The sequence below is a fragment of the Gossypium hirsutum genome, chromosome D07, assembly GCF_007990345.1.
Source record: "Gossypium hirsutum isolate 1008001.06 chromosome D07, Gossypium_hirsutum_v2.1, whole genome shotgun sequence".
Lineage (NCBI taxonomy): Eukaryota > Viridiplantae > Streptophyta > Magnoliopsida > Malvales > Malvaceae > Gossypium > Gossypium hirsutum.
Genome location: NC_053443.1, coordinates 26,765,371 through 26,786,710, shown reverse-complemented (window position 1 = coordinate 26,786,710; position 21,340 = coordinate 26,765,371). Strand labels below are relative to the sequence as shown.

The 21,340-nt window shown below is 32.6% G+C and overlaps 3 protein-coding genes across 5 annotated transcripts; 2 read left to right on the top strand and 1 right to left on the bottom strand.

Annotated features, from left to right (window-relative positions):
* The first annotated feature begins 3,966 nt into the window (after window positions 1-3,966).
* Window positions 3,967-5,210, top strand: LOC107956728 (ethylene-responsive transcription factor ERF034). The gene has a single exon (XM_016892279.2). It carries the CDS (start codon window positions 4,263-4,265, stop codon window positions 4,974-4,976), a length of 714 nt encoding a protein of 237 aa, XP_016747768.1. The 5' UTR covers window positions 3,967-4,262; the 3' UTR covers window positions 4,977-5,210.
* A 10,319-nt stretch (window positions 5,211-15,529) lies between these two features.
* On the top strand, window positions 15,530-18,806 carry LOC107954597 (autophagy-related protein 3). Of its 3 annotated transcripts, none has more exons than XM_016890199.2 (10): window positions 15,530-15,809; window positions 15,983-16,053; window positions 16,169-16,285; window positions 16,375-16,541; window positions 16,750-16,835; window positions 16,991-17,042; window positions 17,205-17,270; window positions 17,418-17,545; window positions 17,782-17,884; window positions 18,492-18,806. In XM_016890199.2, the coding sequence occupies exons 1-9, from the start codon at window positions 15,649-15,651 to the stop codon at window positions 17,876-17,878; spliced, it is 945 nt and encodes a 314-aa protein (XP_016745688.1). In that variant the 5' UTR covers window positions 15,530-15,648; the 3' UTR covers window positions 17,879-17,884; window positions 18,492-18,806. The 3 variants fall into 3 exon arrangements, with proteins under 3 accessions (XP_016745688.1, XP_016745690.1, XP_016745689.1); XM_016890201.2 differs by having other exon boundaries at window positions 18,315-18,509; XM_016890200.2 differs by having other exon boundaries at window positions 15,546-15,809; window positions 18,501-18,806.
* A 988-nt stretch (window positions 18,807-19,794) lies between these two features.
* LOC107956133 (auxin-induced in root cultures protein 12) lies at window positions 19,795-20,502 on the bottom strand. Its single transcript, XM_016891869.1, has one exon. It carries the CDS (start codon window positions 20,500-20,502, stop codon window positions 19,795-19,797), a length of 708 nt encoding a protein of 235 aa, XP_016747358.1.
* Between the last annotated feature and the right edge of the window lie 838 nt (window positions 20,503-21,340).

Genomic DNA, 21,340 nt, shown 5'->3' with positions numbered 1-21,340 from the left:
ACGCTTGATTGAGCTCCAGCGGCGCCGACTCGTTTAAGACTGGGAACCACCTGAAATCCAACCAATAACAAAATGAGTTGTAAACTCAGTGCGTAAACGGAATTTATTCAATTAATGATCATTTATAAAATAGTTCCAAATTCAGAGATTCGGTTCGATACAGAAGTAATTTCAGTTCAGATTCAGAGTAGATCAGTTACATATATATGCAATTTCAGTTCATATGCTAAACAAATCAGTTTTAGATGCAATATTCCTATCCTTGTCTGCTACACACTACCTTTAGCCATCCCAACACACCATTAAGAACATTCAATGCCCAACCAACCCTACATACCTTAAAGTGTTCATTGACACTTTTACAGAAACGCAGCTTAGCTGCTAGTTCAGTATGCGACAAGTGCCAGAATCAGATTTATACTTATTGTGGCATAGCCACGATTTCAGAACAAAATTCTTCCTCCTTCACAATATTCTAACCCATGTCAATGCAGAAAACAAATACCCGTATCATGTATTCAATCATTCCAATTCATTACACAATTAAATAAGACAGTTCAATACCAGAATAAGCATTATAGTGTACGTATAACTAAGTTGCTCACAGATCAATCTTAGAGTATTAGAAAATTCTCATATAATCAATTTCAATCATTTTTAAATTGAAGAGGCCGGTATCAATGTTTAGTAACATTTTTTACCTCGAAAATAGGTTTCAGGCCTCAATAACATGCCACACAGCCAGGTCACACGCCCATATGCCTTGCCCGTGTGGTTTTGAAGTATAAACAGTGAGTTACATGGCCTGGAAACAAGCTCGTGTCCCTGCCTATGTGATCTTGTACCACAAACAGTGAGTTACACGGCCTGGGCATACACCCGTGTCCCTAGCCGTGTGGTCTTATACACAAAAGCAGAGCACAGAACCAGAGATACAAAAATTAATTACTGTAGATTCTTCAAATTAAATTCTCAAAATTTTGGGGCGTTACAGGACTTACCACCTAAACGACCAAGTAGGTCGACCTACCACCCATACTGTTGGTGACATGACACTATCGGACAAAGAACCTCCCCCTAGAAATACCCTAAAACATAAAGAGTTAGAGATTCTTCTTCTTCTCCAAAAAAAGCCCAAAACATTTCCCTTTTTTATCCCCTACCTTCTCCTCTCTTCCCTTCTCCTCCTTCAACCTCATATTTTGACTTTCCGCCTATCACATGTGGACTGGCCTTCCAGTCACCACTACCTTTTCTCCAACTCTTGCTTGTTGATTTCCTGTATCTACACTCATATTTCATTTACAATTTTAATTTTAATTTTTAGTTTCAAAATTTCTCTTTAACTTTTATATATAATTTGGCTTAGTGAAGGATGACATCTATTTAAAGATCCCATTACTGCGAGATCCCGTGAAATTCTTTTAAAGCAAAGGTATAAATAAAAATGGAGAAAAAAAATATCAATCCATCGTTGACCATGCCAAGTAAGATTTTGCAATGAGAAATGTGAGTTGACCCTTTAATCAATTCAACCAGTTTCCACAGTAAAGATTGAGAGAAACTAATTTCCAGATTCGGCAACTGATTTTTCAAGTTCTAGGTCACCAACATGATTTCCTAGTTTTCTGACATGGCTTAATCAAATAGCTACAATCTTCTCATTTTTGTCTTTTAACAACAACCATTGATTTAAAAAAATTAACAGGATCCCACTATAATAGTATCTCATTTTAAATGTTACTTTAATGAAGAAATAGAATTTTTAAATAGGATTTAACACCCAAAATTTATGGAGATTAGCCGATACAAGAAGGTTAAGTATGGGATGGCTCAAAGTTTAGTAAAAAAAGGTGAACTCTTTAAGAAGATATATCGGACGATATTTGGAAAATGAACTATTTTCTTTACTCTATAATCTAGATATTCCATGGTAGCTCCAAAGGGCTATTGGTTATTCATTCTTAGATTGTGCAATGACACATGAGATACACATGCAGAGTATTGCATTTGCTCGAGCGATTGATGAAAGAAGAGGCAAGAGGACTCCTTTTGAAAACAGTTATAGAAAGAAGTCTCAAGTTCTGAAATGTCTTTTAGTATAGGGTGGTCCAAGTGCCCTTAATCAGGGCAACAGATTAGAGTATTCATAATTGCTTTTGGACCCTATGTATAGTATAGACGTTAAAACATACTTTCCCTAGTAAAACCTAGTGATGTCCAAGGCATTTACTCATCTCCAAAACACCTTGATTTGTTTGATAAAAGGAGAAAGGAAAACGTAAACTTTGTTGGAGTAAAGTTTTCCTAATTAATGTTTGCATCATTCGCATCTTGTCGTCTTCCTTGATTACAAAATCCACATGTTGGCTTTTCTATGGCATCTTAGAAAGCAGTTTGACAAATCTATTTATTTGCACACATCATATCACATTCGTAAATTTCCATAGGCAGACTTATTTAATTAAGCCGTAATCTAAACAAGGAGATTCGCTAACGTGTAGTGTTCAATGAACTCTCACCAAAACAGGAACTGAGCCTTCGAAATAAACAGACAGGTCAAAGTATGAAAATAGTATCGGAGATGACATGTCAACGAGTTAAGGTATACTTTTCTGAGTATTAATTTCCCCAAAGCCACTTCATTGAAGTACAAAAAATCGAGAGCGGAAAACCAAAAGAAAGAAGGCATACATGTGAAATTTTGGGACCCTTTGAAGACAATAAATATGATTTTAAGCTTTGCATTTAGAAAATAGAAATGGGCAAACCCTGAATTTTACTATAGGTTGAAGCTGGCATAAGAAGAGGCCAAACCCAAAGATGTTTCACTCCAACCATTTTTTTAAGGGTAAACTACACTCATGGTCACTTTTTTTTATCTCAGGTTATACTTTAATCATTTATGTTTGAAATGTTACATTTTAGTCACTTACGTTATTATGTTGTAACATTTTAGTCACTAAGTCATTAATTTAACGGTGTAAGATAAGCTGATGTAGCACGTTAAATCATCATTTCAAACAAAAATTTTAGGTTAAATTATACAAATGGTCCTCATATTATTTTCGTTTTGAACAAGTTAATTTTCTTTATTTTTCATTTCCTTCTGCTTCTCCCTCAATTTTCCTACCTTCTTCATTTATTTTAGCATATTAGGAAGTTGAATTGGCAGTGAAGAAATAAGCAAGAAGTCGGAAGCCGAAAGCCATCATTTCCTATAACCAAAACCCATAAACACATACCATCTGCTAAGTATCAAAACCCTCCACCACCACCCATCATCTTCATTTTATCCACTAGCACCTTCACCACTACGATGACCTCCATTCGAAAACATCTCAAAAAATCCCCAACTTTTGGACTACCCGAGATCGAATCTCCCTCACCGGCCATTAGATCGGCTCGATTTTACCTCTCTGTGGTTTTTTGGGGCTTATTAATTGTTGTTTACTTGGACTCTTGATTGATTTGAATGTGAATTTATTTGGTGAAGGTGTTAGTAGATGAAATGAAGATGATGAGTGGTGGTGGAAGGTTTTGATAGTTAGCAGATGGTATGGGTTTATGGGTTTTGGTTATAGGCAATGATTTCTTTTGACTTCCTACTTTTTTCTTCATTGTCAATTCGACTTCATAATACGTTAAAGGAAATGGAAAAAGTAGGAAAACAGAAAGAGAAGCAAAAAAGAATGGAAAATAAAGAAAACAGAAAGAGGAAAGTTAATAGCACATAAAAGAAAAAAAATTAAATTGCTCAAAATAAAAAAAATATGAGGATCAATTGTATAATTTAACCTAAAATTTTTGTTTGAAATAATGATTTAACGTGCCACGTCAGCTTACCATTATACCATTAACGGCAATTAAGGACTCAATGACTAAAATGTTACAACATGATAATGTAAGTGGCTAAAATGTAACATTTCAAATAAATGTGACTAAAATGTAACTTGAGATAAGCAAAAATGGCCATGGGTGTAGTTTACTTTTTCTTTTTTTTTAATTGGTCACATGGGTAACAAATTAGTTGATCTTAAATGGCGTTATGGCATGGACCCAGGCTCCTTTAATTGTTTTTTCTTTATATCATCATTAATTTTTCTTTTAAAGTCAGAATTCATTGTAGAATTGTATAAGCCCCTAGACCACTATTATATGCCAATCGCTCAAGGCCTCTATCTGTCATGGAAAGACATATATATCAACATTGAGAATGATGCTCACTGTTATAACAAACTTTGCTTAGTTCTTATTCCGTCATGTCTACCACCGCCTCCACTTCCACTTCTTCCTCCACCGGATTTTCATTTCCGGGTTTTCGGAAAAACAAGAAAACTTCAAAAAACAGTGTAGCTCCTCAAGAGTCGAAGAAAGCTGGAGATTACTCGGAAGAGAATGGTAATGGGAAGAAGAAAAGAGGCATGATTAGTGAAGATGGTGGTAGTAAGCATCCGACATATCGGGGAGTACGTATACGAAGCTGGGGCAAATGGGTGTCTGAAATCCGAGAGCCAAGGAAGAAATCAAGAATATGGCTGGGAACATACTCCACAGCTGAAATGGCTGCTCGAGCCCATGATGTGGCCGCACTGGCCATTAAAGGCCACAAGGCTTACCTTAATTTCCCTCAACTTGCAAAGGAACTTCCACGCCCTGCAAGTACGTCTCCCAAGGACATCCAAGCAGCCGCTTCCCAAGCAGCTTCTTCAACATTTCTGGAGACAAGACGATGCACCATTGAAGACGAAGCTGGACCAAACCAGGAAGAAATCCCTGTTTCACATTCATCATTCACTTCAGCAGCCTCCGATACCTTACAAGAATCATCAACTTCACTCTTCACCCATGACGACGACACGGTGTTTGATCTGCCTGATCTCATGATTGATTGCTCTTATTCTTCAGCATGGCAAATATGTGCAGTCGATGCTGTGTTCCGGACTGAGGAGCCATTCGTCTGGGATTACTACTAGGAGAGACGACATCATTTCGGTACATGGAATCTTCATAAATAAATATAAACGATTTAAAAGTAGTGAATTCCATATTTGTGAGTGTAATTAGTGTTAACTACACTTAAGGCCAACTTTTGTTTAGCAAATACAAGCCACGTTGCTATATTCAGTGCCTTATTTAACTTTAAAGCTAAGAGCCAGGTTGCAATATTAAGATATCATATAGTTTATTTAATGGAAGTTTCGACTCAATTGACTCTTAAAAGTATAAAGAGACCAAGTGATAAAGTAATTAGCAACAAAAGCAAATCAAAGATACCGTGTCTATGGATTGGAAAAAGACCCAAAGAGCCAAAACCATCATATGGTGAATGATTTATTGGCCTACGTAATTGGTGATATAAAGCAGGCAAAATTGAATATGGGGGAATAATTGAGCTAGCCTGACACTACTTTTACATGCCATGGAATCCAAGATAGATTCCCAAGTTGTGTGGACACATTTAGAAGAACCCAGACAAACTTACAGCATATGAATTATGCCATATCAACAATTATTGTGAAGTTCAAAATATCCTTCATTTTTTTTTTCTTTGGTTGCTAAAGGGTATTATGTGGTAAAATATAGGGGCTACTTGCCCCAATATATTAGTTGAATTCACTATTTCTTTGTGACAAATGATATCACCCTTCATTATCTCCTATTTCATATCACTTCAGCCAGACAAAACATAAGCTTAACAGAGAATTATTTAAATACCACAAATTAATTCTACACTAGGAAATTATTAAAACTAAATTTTATTATACTCATATTATGGATGATCGAAAATATTTTATATTAAAAAATATATTTATAAAAATTTATTAGTAAATGATTATTAGTGGAGTAACAAAAAAATTTTATATGAATTTATTGGACTTGTGTTCAATTCTCAAATAATTTTTTCAAGTTATTTTATTTGAAGATGATACAAAAGTACGAGAATAATATTGATTACCCTTTAAAGTAAAGATATTTTAATAATTTCACAATTGAATTGGTGTCATCATATATATTATGAAGATATTGTTGTCCTTTTCTTATATTTTAAAAAACTAATAAAAGATTTACAAATGTTGATATTTAAACCGATGCTACCAACATCTATAGAATCTTTTTTTACCACTTCAACCAAAGTTTCATTTTAATATTTTTATAAATTTCAATGTTATTACACAAATTGGTTCACCCTCAATGTTTGTATATATATTGATAATGCTGTTAATTGAGTTTGTGTCATAAGTTAACTCAATATTAACTAAAGAAAAATGATAATACCACGATAAACAATTGGAGTACATTTAATATTGTTAATATGATGTATTTATCTATTTAAATCTCATTTTGCTCATAATTTAAACTAATTTTTTTATTTTAATTTCGTACTGTTGCATACGTGTTAATATTAGTTTCAAACTTTACGTTTTATTATTTATCATATATATTTTTAAACGCAGTTTTGATAAAAATTTTAATATAAATTATTTTTTTTTTTGTTTTAAGAAGTGAGCATCGAGAGCTGGGTTTAGCTTTCCATTAATTATACCCAAAATCTTCAAATGTAACAAGGACAAGACAAAGGTAAGAAGTTAAATCAGGTAGGAATCTTAGGAGAAAAGAGATTATTTCTAACTCTATCTCAAAAATCCTAAATTAATCATTTAAAAGCGAGATTGGGAAAACTAAAATAAAGATTATATGTACTTGGATGATCATGATCTTTGGGTATGTATTAAAAATCACAAATTTGTTTTGGGTCACCCTCTTTGACCAAAATCACATAGGTTATACAAACCAGAGCTGCCAGGAAATTTTGTCGAGAATAAGAAAATGAAACATGGAACATGTGAGAAATGACAGGGAGAATCTAATGACGAGAGTTCCTTAATTATGAAGAACTAAAACTTTAACGATTAGGGTGTAATGGAGAGGGTAGCTAGAAATGAATAGGAGAGAGTACCAACTATACACAAATGGGATACAAGTTGAAGAAAAAGACAGAATCCTCTAACCTGATTTTTCTTTCAACCATGTGATATATACTTTGAGAGAAAGAAGCTTTATGTATTAAAACTTTAAAAGATTAGTAGAATTTGCAGGGGGATATATTAGCTCTTGTTTATGGACTTCATCATGAAAACTCACATGCATACCCAATCCATTCTAAACAACATACTTGGCTTGCAGATCTTTATATCAGCCAATGCTAAACCCTTTTGATAAATGAGTAAAAACATGCTTTGGTATGTATAATGATCTTAAATTACACCAAATTTAATTACTGAAAAGACTCTTATATGATTTTGAGAAATTTGAAGTCATAGCTTAAAATTGTTGAAAATCACCAATCATGGCTGAGCAGTAAACAAGAATTTTTGACCTTGTAATTCATGTTATACCAAGAATCAAGCCAGTTAGATTCCTATGAACGGCCATCTTAATAATTATCTTGCATTTTACTTGTTAAAATTAGATCAAAATTCAACTAGATAAAATGACCTATGGACTAAACTATAAAAAAAATAACAAATAGATGTGTCTAATGTAAGAAGAAGGAGATGAATTAAATAGGTATGTAAAAGGACTAAAGTTGTGATACCCAAGTATCTTGATAGTAAAGTCACCAAAGCTTAATTAAGTTAGTGGGATTGACTAATCTAGGCCATCCAACACCACTAACAACACTATGGTGGATTTTTTCACCCTTAGATATTTTATAATAACTAGTTTCTAATATTATCATTGCATGTAAATTTATGTATTTAATTTTTAAATAATTTATTTTTTATTATTTTTAAATATCATTGATAATAATATTTTTTCTTAATTTTTAAATAATATATAAATTTGGAACTATATAAAATAAATAAACTATAATGTTAATTTGACAAAAATAGTTAAAACAACATGTAGATAATACAAGTTCATTATAAATAGGAAAAATATTTAAATTAAATTAGTAAACGTATTTAATAATAGTGATTAAAAAACAATTGCTAAAATTTGACTTTCTTTTCAAAACAAACTCACAAAATATTTTTCCCTTACGTCAAACAAATAACAATTAGATAAAAAAAAATATTTTAAAAGTGTTTGCTTCACATAGCATAAACTTATAGAAGATTTAAAAATAATAATATCATAATATCATACTACTTCATCATGAATTAATATAATCTTCAATCACTCTCCAACGTTATTGTTGTTCAAATATAATTCGATATTGCCTCTTCGAAGAACCATAGTTTTAATTCTTCATTCTTTTTTTATAATTCTAACTTATTAACATTAAAAATCTTCATTTTTTACTAGTAATTTTTCTTTATGCTACTTGATTAAATATGCATAATTATCGAATGCTATTTATAAAGCTAAGCCTAAATTTAATTGGTATATAACTCTAATATTAATCAAGTGATAATTAAGATGATTAGAATTCTATTGAAATAATAATTCTATCTTACATCAATAAACACAACTATTTTTTTTAAAAAAATTAACACAACTTTTTACATCAGTTTTTTTCCAAACTCATGATTTTATTTATATATTATAGATGAATTGTAATCATATTTAATGAAGTAAAATAAGTGGGGGTAAATGGAGAAGCTTCTCAAATCGTCCTCTCCATTTGGTGTATCCAAGAAAAGAAAAGAAACAAAAAGAATTTCATGGTTTTCTCCTTTCAACTATAACAGCTCGTTTTTTAGTAGTATCAAAAAACAGTGGTTTCGGTTCTAAACTCCGACGTTTCAGTTTTTAAATATTTAATATTTAATATTTAATATTTATGAGGTCATTACTGTCGTATTAAATTTTGGTTAAAAAATTTTATTGTTTAGATAGTTAATTAAGTAAAAAAACTAAATCATAAAAACTGATAAAGTTGTTTGCTATAAATTAAGGTGGTCAAATAGCTATAAAGAGGTGAATTGAAGGTCTAGAATGGTAATTAAACCATTATTCTTCATAGTGGATGGTAAATGGCATATAATTGAAGTAATAAGGGTACAATTAATTAGGTTATCAATGAAATTAAAATAAAATAAGATAGAAATTTCTAGTCATCTTCTTCCATTCACACTTTCTAAACTAAAAACCATTGTTGAAAGAGAGGAGAGCTTCGGCTAGTTAGGGTTCTTATATTCGATAGGTATTTGATACTCATTTTTTGTAATTTTTATGTCTTTGAGCTCGTGTTAGCTTAATTTAGGTAACCCGAGGACTAATTTGTAAAATCGTCAAATGTTTTGAATTGTGCCATTGATGAGATTGAGTTGCTTTTGAAGTTTTATGTTAAATTATTAAGCTTGATTGTTAGATAAGACTATTTTGTGAAGTAATTTTGGATGATTTTAATGTTTAAAGACTAAATTATTAAAATGATAAAATAGCTTGTACTTGATGTGAAATATTTTCAAAAATGAGCTTTAATGAGACCCTTGCATATTTGGTTAAGTTTAAATGTGAGAGAAAATGGTTAAATTGCATGTTTTGGGCTTAGGGACTAAATTTTATAAAAGTGAAAAATTGAGGGTAATTTTGTAAAATTTCAAAAAGGACTTAATTGCATAAAATGAGTTAATTTTTTTTGGATTAGTTAATTGAATGAAATTATTATTCTTGATCAAGACCGTGTTGATAATTGAGGAAAAGACAAAGTAGCTGAGTAGTCCTTGTACTTTGGTTGTTACTGCAGATTAGTTAGGTAAGTTCGTTAGATTTAATTTCAGTACAATTTAACTTTTTTTTTGTAGGAACTTTGATATTGAATGTTGGGTTGTTAAACTACTACTTATAAACAGAACATGAGATAGTGAGTTATTCAATAATTATTCTGTGATGAAATACTCTGTACCGATGAACTTAGGAGAAAGTACGAGTGGCATGCCAATAGGTTATTTTGTTCGTGGTATGGGATTGATCTAAGCAGTGGAGATGACTTTTGTATATTCTCTATTCACTGGATATACTGAAGTCCTGCATTTGTTGCGGACTATCGTGTTATATTACAGTGTACTCTGGTGTGTTGGCTGGTCTGGCTCATACGAGCATTCTGGTGTGTTAGTTGGTCTGGTTCATTTAAGCATCTCATAGCCAACAATGAACTTTCATAGCCAATTTGAGAAAAATCCTTAGGGTTCTAGTGGAATTGAGAGAGTAAAATTATATAAGAGAAAGATCTCATTCCTTTGGAAGTAAAATTAGTAAGCAAAAAGCTTGTATAGCCTTGGTATGATTTGAACAAGGGTCTAAAGGAGAGGTGAGAAGCACATTTAAGTTTGAGAATTCTTGGTAGTTTAGTATAGTATCTAAAAGTAAATTTATATGAAACTATAGTAACTATTGCTATGAATTGTTGTTTGTATGGTTTTGAAGCTAAAAAAATTGGTGAGGGGCTTAGCATCAAAGGCAAGGCCAAAATAGTTGATGATTGAGGCCTAGCAAGAGTTGAAAGCTTTGCAAAATTGGTTTGTAATCTACAAACTTTAACCTACTATATTCTGTTTAGATGTATAGGAAATTAAATTGAGTAAGAACCATGATTTTAATAAGTGATAGTTTAATTAAACATGAAAAAGCATTCTAAATGATGGGTAAAGAAATAAGTTGTGCTCAAGAGTTAAAATGTTAAACTACAAGTATTGGACGAACAAAGTAAGCATATGTTATAGCTTCTACAAGGTAAGAGTTGTTATATAGAATGAATTGTGTGTTTAATTGATGAATTAGATTGTATAGATTATATTTAAAAGCTTGAATATGTAGAGATTGAAAAGTCATTAGGTAATCCTAGTTAAAAGCATAAGAACGATATAGTTATGTATTTGAAATGAACAAAAAGTATAATGGAAATTTAATGTTACAATCCTTATTAATGCCCATCTAAACCAGATAGGACATTATTTGATAAATATGGCATGTCATAGAATTACAGTAGTGGTACTATGTCTTTATATGGAAAAGTTGTACAAGTTAGCGTTTTGCGCTCTTGAAGAGTTTCAGAGAGATTTATATTACACTTTGTGTGCCTCACTGTTATAGTTTGCAATTCATGTGCCTTCTAGTTATAGTTTACAGCTACAGTTCACATATATCAGTACTCTATGCCTCTAAAGAGTTGGTTGGCTTACAATGTTTATTCTCCTATCTGGAGAGTTTGGTTGGACATAGATCCACCTATCTAATATAGTTTTTTCTCCAATATTACTTAGGCGTAAAATGTTAAAACATAAAGAAAAGATGTCAAATGTAAACTTGATCAAAAGTGGTAATGACATATAGTTATAAAGATAGATTTAAACTTCCCTTAAGTTAATCATAGAATGCATAGTAAAGATTACTTAAAATTCTTATATAGTTTAAAGAAATTAAAAGGTATAAAAAGTTTATCCTTGATGAACTCCTATTACAAATTAAAGAGTTCACATGTGTACCAAAGAAAGGATGGCACCATAGTTATATGTTTATAAAGTTCAAAGGACCATAGCTAACCAAAGTTACAAGTCTACTTGATACAATTAAAGATTAATTTAATAAAAGCAAGTTAAAGTTGAGGAAAAGCAAATAAAAAGATCATAGATAATTTAATGAGAGAAAAAAGTATGCCCAAAGTTAAGATGACTACTTGATAAGATATAGTAAAGAAGTTAAATAGTTAAATGGCAAGAATATGGTAAAAGGGATTTTATAATATGTGAATTGTGGTTCAATTCATGTATTAGTGTTTCAATTGTCTTTAATAGACATTGCTTAATATATAGTATCGTTAGAGCTTGTGTGAGCCACTAAGCTTTGAGGAAAGATTAATGTGCAGAATGTTTGTTTTCTATGCATAGGTTATTGATCTCAACGATGAAGAGGGGGCATATTATAAGTTGTGTCATATTAGAATTATCTCTATTTTTTAATGTTTCTATATATCTTACCTTTGAATCTTGGTAGTGAGATGTATATACATTGACTTAATGATATGTATTTTTGGTCATGTTTGAGTTGTATTGATGTTATATAGCTAATATGGTTTTGGTTATTTATGCGTATAGTGTAATGACCTGATTTTGTCAATATTGGAAATTTTGGTTTTAGGTCAAATTTCTTAAACCCATCCATTCCAAGAAGTAAAATCAAGAGGTTTTCAAAAATAGGCATGATAACGAATTAGAGGTTTATTAATTAGTAAATGGGTATTAATTAGAATCATTAGTTAGTTAATATTGAGAGTTTAGTAATTATAGCCTATGGATTAAATTGTAAAATTTTAAAAATTATTGAAATTTTATAATTTAGAAAAAGTTAGATTTTTAAAGTTTTGGGGTTTTAAAAGGTAATTTGACCAAGGACCCAATAGCAATATGGCCCTTGGTAGTTTTTGAATGGGGTTTATGTTTGTTTTTTTATTTGCAAGTTTGTTTTTTTATTTGCAAGAGCATTAAGTTTTCTCTACATTGTCTCTCACTAAATTCTCTCAAATATTTCTATAATTTTGCAAGGGTTTGATTTCTAGATTGAAAGGTAGATTTATTTTCCACTAAGATTGTAAATATTTTAAAAATCAAAATGTATTTTCTCACTTTTTCTTATATTTTCTCCATTTTTGCAAGAGTGTGGAAGTTGAGAGAGAAACAGTTTTTGTTTGATTTTTTATTTGATTTCTAAAGATCCAGAAAGCTAATGAATTTTCTAACTCTAATCTATGGTTTTCTAATCTTCCTAAATGGATTTGCAATGATTTTCCATTTTCTCAAATTTGCTCTTGATTTTTGTGTTAGTGAGAAAAAGTTGAGATTTCTTTAGGTTTTTGATGTTTCCAAGTTAGATTTGTGTTAGTAATGAGTTTAGAATATCCTTTGAATGGTGGAAATCAGATTAGAATGAAGTTTGGACTTAATTCTTAGAATTTTTCATTAATGAGTGCTTAAAAGAGAGAAAATGGCAGATGAGTTTTCAATAGTGATTTTTTTTGTATTTTTAAGTTAGATTTAAATTCCTAATGTTAGGACCGTAAAAACAAGATCTAATATAAACTTAAAACTGTAAACCGAGATCTATCATGTCAAATCATCAAGAACAAGTCAAGAACAAAACTAGATGTGGAAGCATACCTGAATTCATCGATTTCTTGAAATCTACGGATCTTAGGGTTTTGATCTTCCAAATTAGCACACAAGTAGGAAGGTGTCTCTCTCTTTTCTAAGGTTGAGATATTAGAAAAGTTACTTAGGTGTAATTTGAGGACCATAACCCTAATATATATAACTTTTGCACATTAACCCTAATTTCCAATCGGCCCATCATCAATTTGAAATTAGTTACTAGAGTATTTACACATATTTGGTCCATACTTTATTTAATAACTAAAGCCCAATAAACCTTAACAAAATTAAATCACTTTTAATTTGGGCTAATATTTTATGATAGTAAATAATAGCATGTAATTACTATTATTATGTATGTGACGTCCATATTTTCTAACAATCTCTCACTTTGACTGCATATATATTAATTACTCTATAATTACATGTCATTATATAATTTTATGAGCTCAAAAATTTACTATCATATCTAAAAGATATTCTATAACAATCTAGTCCATCGACTATATCCATATAGGATCAAAGCAGTCTTTGTCATATCAATCATGACTAAACTCATCAATGGTCACATATACAAATATAGTCAAATGACATAAATCAATCATGGATGCGTAGCATGGAAATTACATGCAATGTGAACCAAAACATGCCTATTTTCAACTGGTCCTCCTTAAACTTAAGTGAGGTCAGTATCAAAATAACAAAACAAAATGAATAAATTGAATACTTCATTTCTGCTCAGAAAATAACCAAATACATAAATGTCTGAAAACAAACATAAATCAAATAAAATACAAACTCCCACTAAACCATAATATCCTTAAATAATATAACACCCATATGAGCAGTGTGCTCATGAAAGACCTTGGGTGGTAAACCTTTTGTGAGAGGATCCGCTATCATGGAGTTTGTCCCAATGTGCTCTATGGATATTTGTCCATTTTGCACTCTTTCTTTCACAACTAGGAACTTTATCTCAATATGCTTTAACTTAGATGAACTACTATTGTTGTTGGAATACAGCACCGCTGACTTATTGTCACAAAATAATTTTAATGGTCTTTCCACATTTACCAAAATGCGTAGCCCAATGACAAAATTCTTCAACCATATTCTACTCAAGAGGAAACCAACCACTGTTAGATGGATGCCTTCTACTCAAGAGTCATCTGTGATAGACCCATCAATGACATTGTGAACCGGACGCTTATTTTGTTAACTTTTTAAACTTGTGTAAATTTTCCTATTACTGCTACTGATTTCTTACCTTAGGCAAATTATTTTTTGTAAATTTACCTATGATTGCTACTGTTATCTAAACTTAGGCATATAGTTACTAAGTTTTTTTTCTAAATTTGCCTACAATTCAAATCTATTCATTTGTATTGAATTGTAGGCAAATTTGGTAATAGTTTGCCATTCTTTTTGTAAACAGTTTGACCTTAAATTATGAAAGAAGTTTAACGCTGACCAATTTTTTTTGGCTTTTTTTTATTTGTTTTATCTCTTGAGCATTGATCCATGCAATGTAAGAAAATAAAAAACAATAACCAAATACTCTTTCAAGTCTTAAAAGAATATTAAACATTCAGAAAATGAAATGAAATGAAATACAAATGTGTGAGAATACTCTCCCATTACAATTAGTCTTTCAACTTTCAAGTCTGTAAGCAAACTTCTACCCTTTACAAACCATTACATTTAGGACCCTTAGCAGCCATGAAAGAATACCCTCCCAAAACCAGCAGCCATATAAGTTGGTTTTTAGTGCTAACAACAACAACAACACCATCAATCACATAAGCTGGTTTAGGGTTTAAAAAATAGCAACAATATTACAAATAGTAGCACCAAAACCCATGGTTTTCTCTCTCTCCTCCTTGCATCCTCCAATGTACTAACATTTTTCAGAAGACCTAACAACACAATTCGTGAGTAGGGTGTCAATGGTGGATCAAACCAGGTGAAAAAACAACATGGTTTTCGAAACCCACTCCCAAACTTCTTACACCCAAAAAACCTCCTACTTAGGTTGTCATTGGATCAAGACGTGTTTAATTTGGTTGGTTTGTACAATAGCATACCAAAATCACGGTTGACATCTCCATTTCTTCTTCTTCTTCTTCTTCTTCTTCTTCTTCTCTTCATCTTCTTCTACTGCCTAAACCCTAAACTGGTGATAAAATGGGCTATTTAAATTAGTGCTAACCGTCTAACTGGCTGATTAATGACAACAAGGAATTCGTCAACTGCCATGTCACTTTTTCGTTACATTTGTAACGGAAAATGATTAAAAGGACTGTTTTGTTATTTTTCAAAATTTGAGTGACTGAATTAAAATCAGAGTGATTGTTTTGTCAACTATCTCAAAATTGAGTGATTGTTGGTGCAATTTACCCTTTATTTATTTATTTATTTGGCTTTTTTCCCATATAGTCAAATACATTCGGCAATCCTTTTCGCTGTCCACCTCGTCGATAAGGATCTCCAGGGTTTCAACTCATTCTTCAATCTTCGACTGAACCGTTAGAGTTTCGGTTGATCGTAAAAGATGGTGCTTTCTCAGAAAATTCACGAGGCATTCAAAGGAACTGTGGAGAGAATAACAGGGCCCCGCACCGTCTCTGCTTTTAAAGAGAAAGGGGTTTTGAGCGTCTCCGAGTTCATCCTCGCGGGCGACAATCTCGTCTCCAAATGCCCTACCTGGTCTTGGTATTTTCTCCTCCAAGTGTTTTCGATAGTTCTATGCTTCTATGGTTGTACCAATCAATTCTGATTTTCATATTGTATATCCATGTTAATGGATTATTTTATGCTAAAATTTAAATTTGACTGCGTAACTCAGTGTACGATAGTTTAATTCAGTGGACTGGTGTGAATTTTAGGGAATCAGGAGAGCCTAGCAAGAGGAAGTCCTATTTACCGCCCGAAAAGCAATACTTGATTACTAGGAATGGTGAAATTGACCACCATTTTACTTGAATTTCTTTTCTCTTTCTGTCAAATGTTTTTTTCTTGAATTTAGTATCATGATCATTACTAGCAATCTTATTTGGTGATTTTCTGGTTAGTTCCTTGCCTGAAGAGGGCTGCATCGGTGGAACAAGAGTATGAAGCTGCTGGAGGAGAGGTTCTTCTTGATAATGAAGACAATGATGGTTGGTTGGCGACTCATGGGAGACCTAAAGGTTATCTTCTTCCTTGAGATTGCACTTGTTTAGTTGTTTGAAACTAAGATGAAAATTTGGACTTCTTATGCAACTTCTCTTCCTGACAGATAGAAATGATGTGGAGGAAATCTTGCCTTCAATGGAGACTTTAGAAATAAGGCAGAATGAGACTGTAAGGTCAATACCTTCATATTTTGGAAGTGGTGAAAATGAAGAAGATATACCCGACATGGCTGACTATGAAGAAGCTGACAATGCTATTGAGACTGATGCAGTAAATCCTGAGAAACTTATCTGATAGGCAAATTGATTTTCATTGCTTTATTTTTCTTTTCTTTCTGTAACCAATTGGTGTAGATTAGCCTTCTATAAAAGTTGAAAGCATATAAACTAATTTCTTGTACTACCTTGACACTGCATACCTGATGGATAACCTCGAAGGTTATTTAAGTACTGATTTGATTCGCCTATGATCAATGCAGGCAACTCTACCATCAGATTATCTTGTTGCTCAAGAGCCTGATGATGACAATATTTTACGGACCCGAACCTATGATGTCAGCATAACGTAAGATAATCCTGGTGCTAGCAAACTTGCTTAGAATTTTTTGTCAGAATATGCGCTTCTCAATCTTAAACATTTCTCTTGATAACTCATTAACTTGATGTCAAACCAAACATCTAGTGAGAGTTTAAACTTGCTAAACTTTATCTTCTTTGCAGGTATGATAAATACTATCAAACTCCAAGGGTCTGGCTTACTGGGTATGATGAGGTAGGTGTTGGAGAATGGGGCCATCCTCCCCCCAAATTCTCCCTTGCCATATATAATAATAACATGAAACCCCTGCATTTACTGCATTCTGTTTATTTAAAAGCAAAAATTGAACTAATCAATATGGCTCAAATCAATCCCCTCATCTTAATTTGGGCATAGTCGAGGATGCTTTTGCAACCAGAGCTTGTGCTGGAGGATGTTAGTCAGGACCATGCACACAAAACTGTATGTTGTACTTGCCAATTTAAGATTTTATATTTACTTCATTCGTTTTAGTTAGGGTATGAATTCAGTTTACTTGTCTCATATTTTTGTCTTCATGCTCCTAAGAATTTGAAAAATGTCTTACCCCATGCTGATTCCTGGATACAGGTTACTATCGAGGACCATCCTCACTTACCTGGGAAACACGCGTCTGTACACCCATGCAGACATGGTGCTGTGATGAAAAAGATCATTGATGTGCTGATGTCTCATGGTGTTGAACCAGAAGTTGATAAGTAAAACTTTGGTCCCTCATTTTACTGCTAAATTGCTGTGAATTGACCCTTTTAGCTTTTGATAAAACATGTGTGCAAGTGTGATTACAAATTTACGACAACTCTGATCATATTGTTTTCTTACTCTTACAATTACAGTATACATGTACTTTTAGGTTCTTTGTGCTATTAATGTTACTGGCATTTCTCTTGTAAACTTTGCTCATGAGTTCCTTTTTCCAACTCGACCATTGCAGGTATCTTTTCTTGTTCTTGAAATTTGTAGCCTCTGTAATTCCAACAATTGAGTATGACTACACCATGGACTTTGATCTTGGTAGCTCCAGCAGTTAAATAGAGGTAACCATCATTTCTTAGCTTTCTAGTAAATTAGGTTAAAATGTGCCATAAGTCCATGTACTCTTCATAAATTTGAAATTTAGTCCCTGTACTTTTACTTTTAGAAACTTAGTCCCTCCACTTTTCAGATTTCAAAATTTAGGTCCAACTATTAAATTTGTTAAAATTATTTTGTTAAATTCAGATTTATTACAATGTCATTTTTTTAGTTACATTGCTACCAAGTGAGTATTTTTTTTTTTATTTCAAAATGTCACACCAACAAATTTAACAAAAAAAAATAACAGTTAACAATTGGACTTGAATTTCTTAAAAATAGAGAGATTAAAATAAAAATAAAAAGATTAAATTCCAAATTTGTGAAGAATACAAGCCCTATGACATATTTTAACGATTAAATTATCTATTTACTCAATAGTATCATGTGCAGTTTGCATTCGAGACTGATGATTAGCAACACCCTTTTTTCTTTCATTTTGGGTCTATGTACCACCTGAAACCTGCACTTTTACATGTACTATTCGAGACCCACACCCATAATACTTGTAAAAAGCTTCATATCACTACAGTTTACGCTACTTGACTGAACTGATTTCTATATTATCAGACTTTGCAGGCACAGATTGACAATTTGGAGCTAGTTGATTATTATCTGATGCATACCTGAAGCTGCTTGTAATGTCTGCAGTCAGCGCTGGGTGGTCAACCATCCTTGCAAGCACTGAATGACAGATAATTGTGTCGCTGTTTGTTCATAAGCTATTAATGACTGCCACGCTTGTAAATACATCTGTTAATAAACTGAAACTTAGCTTTCTACATTGTTATTTTGTCACAAACATGATTCTTGAGTGGGGATTGTGAATCAGTAAGACTACTGTATGGTTGGTTGCTAGATATAAATAAAATAGTACTTTGTTGAGTGCTAGTACTCAAAGCTAACGAGATTTCTAGAAGAGCCAACACTGTGTTTTTTGTACAAAAGAGCAAGCTAAAAGACATACTTACAACACCTGGCGTGTATCAAAACTTTTGAATAAACACATGGAGGGTATAATAAATCCTGAAGTCAGAGGTCAAACAGAAACATTCAAAAGATATGGACATTATTATAGCATTTATTTATAACTTTACCAAAAAAATGGAATTCTTGAGTTGAGAGCAAGAATGTCATTGGCATGAACCCAAATCTCTTAATTTTATGATGCAATTGCAAACATTCTCCTCTTCTGTAAATAATATAACTAAATAAAAAGAACTAAAAGAATCCGAAGATTTTCTTCCAACAACTCAGCCTCACATGAAACAAAGAAAAATTATGACAAAAGAAGGAAAGTAATGATACACCGTGTGCAACCTTTCTATATATTTCTTTGGATAAATTTTACTATTTCACCATACGATCAATCCTGAGTAATCTGCAAAACTTAAAAGATTCCAGTGGCAATCGCTTTTGTCTATTTTCCAATCTTAGATTTGAGACTGTGACAACTGCTTTTGTATATTTTTCCAATGAAACTGAGTTTTGAAATCTTTCCCCTGCAACTCATCATCTTCTTATGGAAACTATGTCAGGATTGCTTACCACTCGCACATGCAGCAAGGAAAAGAAATAAATGAGTCACTCAAATGTGCCGTGGATCATTTATTCAGAGCTTTGTAATTTTGCAAGAGAATTATGGTTTAGCTATTGTTCTTAATTTAGTACATACCGATGTAATATTTTGTAAAGTTTGTAATTTGACTGTTTTAGCAAAGAAAGAAAGAAAGAAATGGAGTGATATCACTCTTGGTCTTCGACGAAACAAGGTAAATAATGCAAAGGCGATTCCAACAGGTCAACCTGGATTCTCTTTTCAATAAAATATGTTTTAATAATAAAATATGCTGGTTTTTATTACACTTCAAAATCACAGTACGGAAACCAGCCAGGAAACCAAAGCCAAGATCCAGAATCCAGCATATATTTCTCTAGCCCTGGACCCATCTCCCGAGTCATTATGAGGTACCGGTGACGGCGCAGGGGATGAGGAACCTGAACTTACTTTCTCCACCAACTTCAAGTCTCCCCAAGAACCCAGATTAGCTTTACCAAACTCATGCTTCATGGGGTGACCGTCACTCACCCCTGGTCCCACTTGCCAAACCTGGTTCAGCTTCTCCACGCTGCCTCCAACTTTCAATGAACCATATATAACCATCTTTCCGTCGTTAGTAGCCTCGGCTTCCAGGTCCCACACGTCGAAGGATAGCTTCCCTTCTACAATAGATCTGTAGGAGCTTATGTTATAGGTTTTAACAACCATGGAGCCTTTGTTCTTGAAGGCAAGGAGGGCTTGGGAACCTGCCATCCCTGTGGCCGTGGGGTTGACGGCCCAAGCTATCCAACCGTCGGCGTTGGAGGGAGCAGCTGAGAAGGCAATGAAAAGGGAGGAGTTTGTGGCGTTGTAGGTGAAATGGAGGGTGGAGTTTAGGGTGGGAAGCTCTGTGCAGTTGGAGTAGTGTCTTATGCCGCCGGGAAGTTTCAGGGACGAACAGTCGATTGAATGTGAAGGTGAGATCAAAGTAAGCCAAAGGGAAAAGAATACAATCAGTGATGGACAAAACAGAGACCCCATTTTCTCTTTTGATTTTATGACAAAGAAAGTGGAGACGACAATTATTATGGTTCATGTTTGGAGAATTTTGGAGGAATATATAAAGGTAGAAAGATTGGGTGAAACTGGAATCTTAAGTCGGGCTTATAGTTATGAATCCAAATAGTTTGATGCCACGTTGATGGGCTTGTTTTAGTAGGGGTAGATCACATGCACAATCTGAATGGAATTAGGCGAGAACAAGTTGAAACAGAGATAAAAGAAAAGTTATTAATAGCAAAGGCTGCACATGGTTATTTAAGTGAGTGGAGTATGATGACATCTCAAAGTTGTCACCAATTATAGTGCGAAAATCTTTTAAGATTTTATGGTTTATTTTGGTACGTATGTGCTGGGTAGAGTAGAATTGCCCCGAAGCATAAAAAAAATAAGGTTCTTTGAAAAATGGGTTAAGCTTCGAGTAAAATATTTTTGTCTAAATACATAAAAGAATAAAAACGATTTGTTATTTTTTTGTTGCTTTAATGTTATTTTATTGTTATTTTCTCACTATTTTGCTACTATTTTACTATTATGTTACTACTATTTTGTTGTTATTGTTTGGACATTGTATAGCACCTATTTCATTGTTAATTTTGTTATTATTTTAAAGACATTTGCTTGTTAAGTTACATTTATTTTAGTGTTATTTAAGTATACATATTTTTTAAAATTTATTCTCAATGTGTTGGGAAATATTTATTTTAATGTTTATAGTATTTTTGATGTATTATATATATTTAAAAATAATATAAAAAATTAATAAAGGTAGGCCAAGTCATACTCGGGTTTTAGCATTTTTATCCGAGTCAGATTTGGA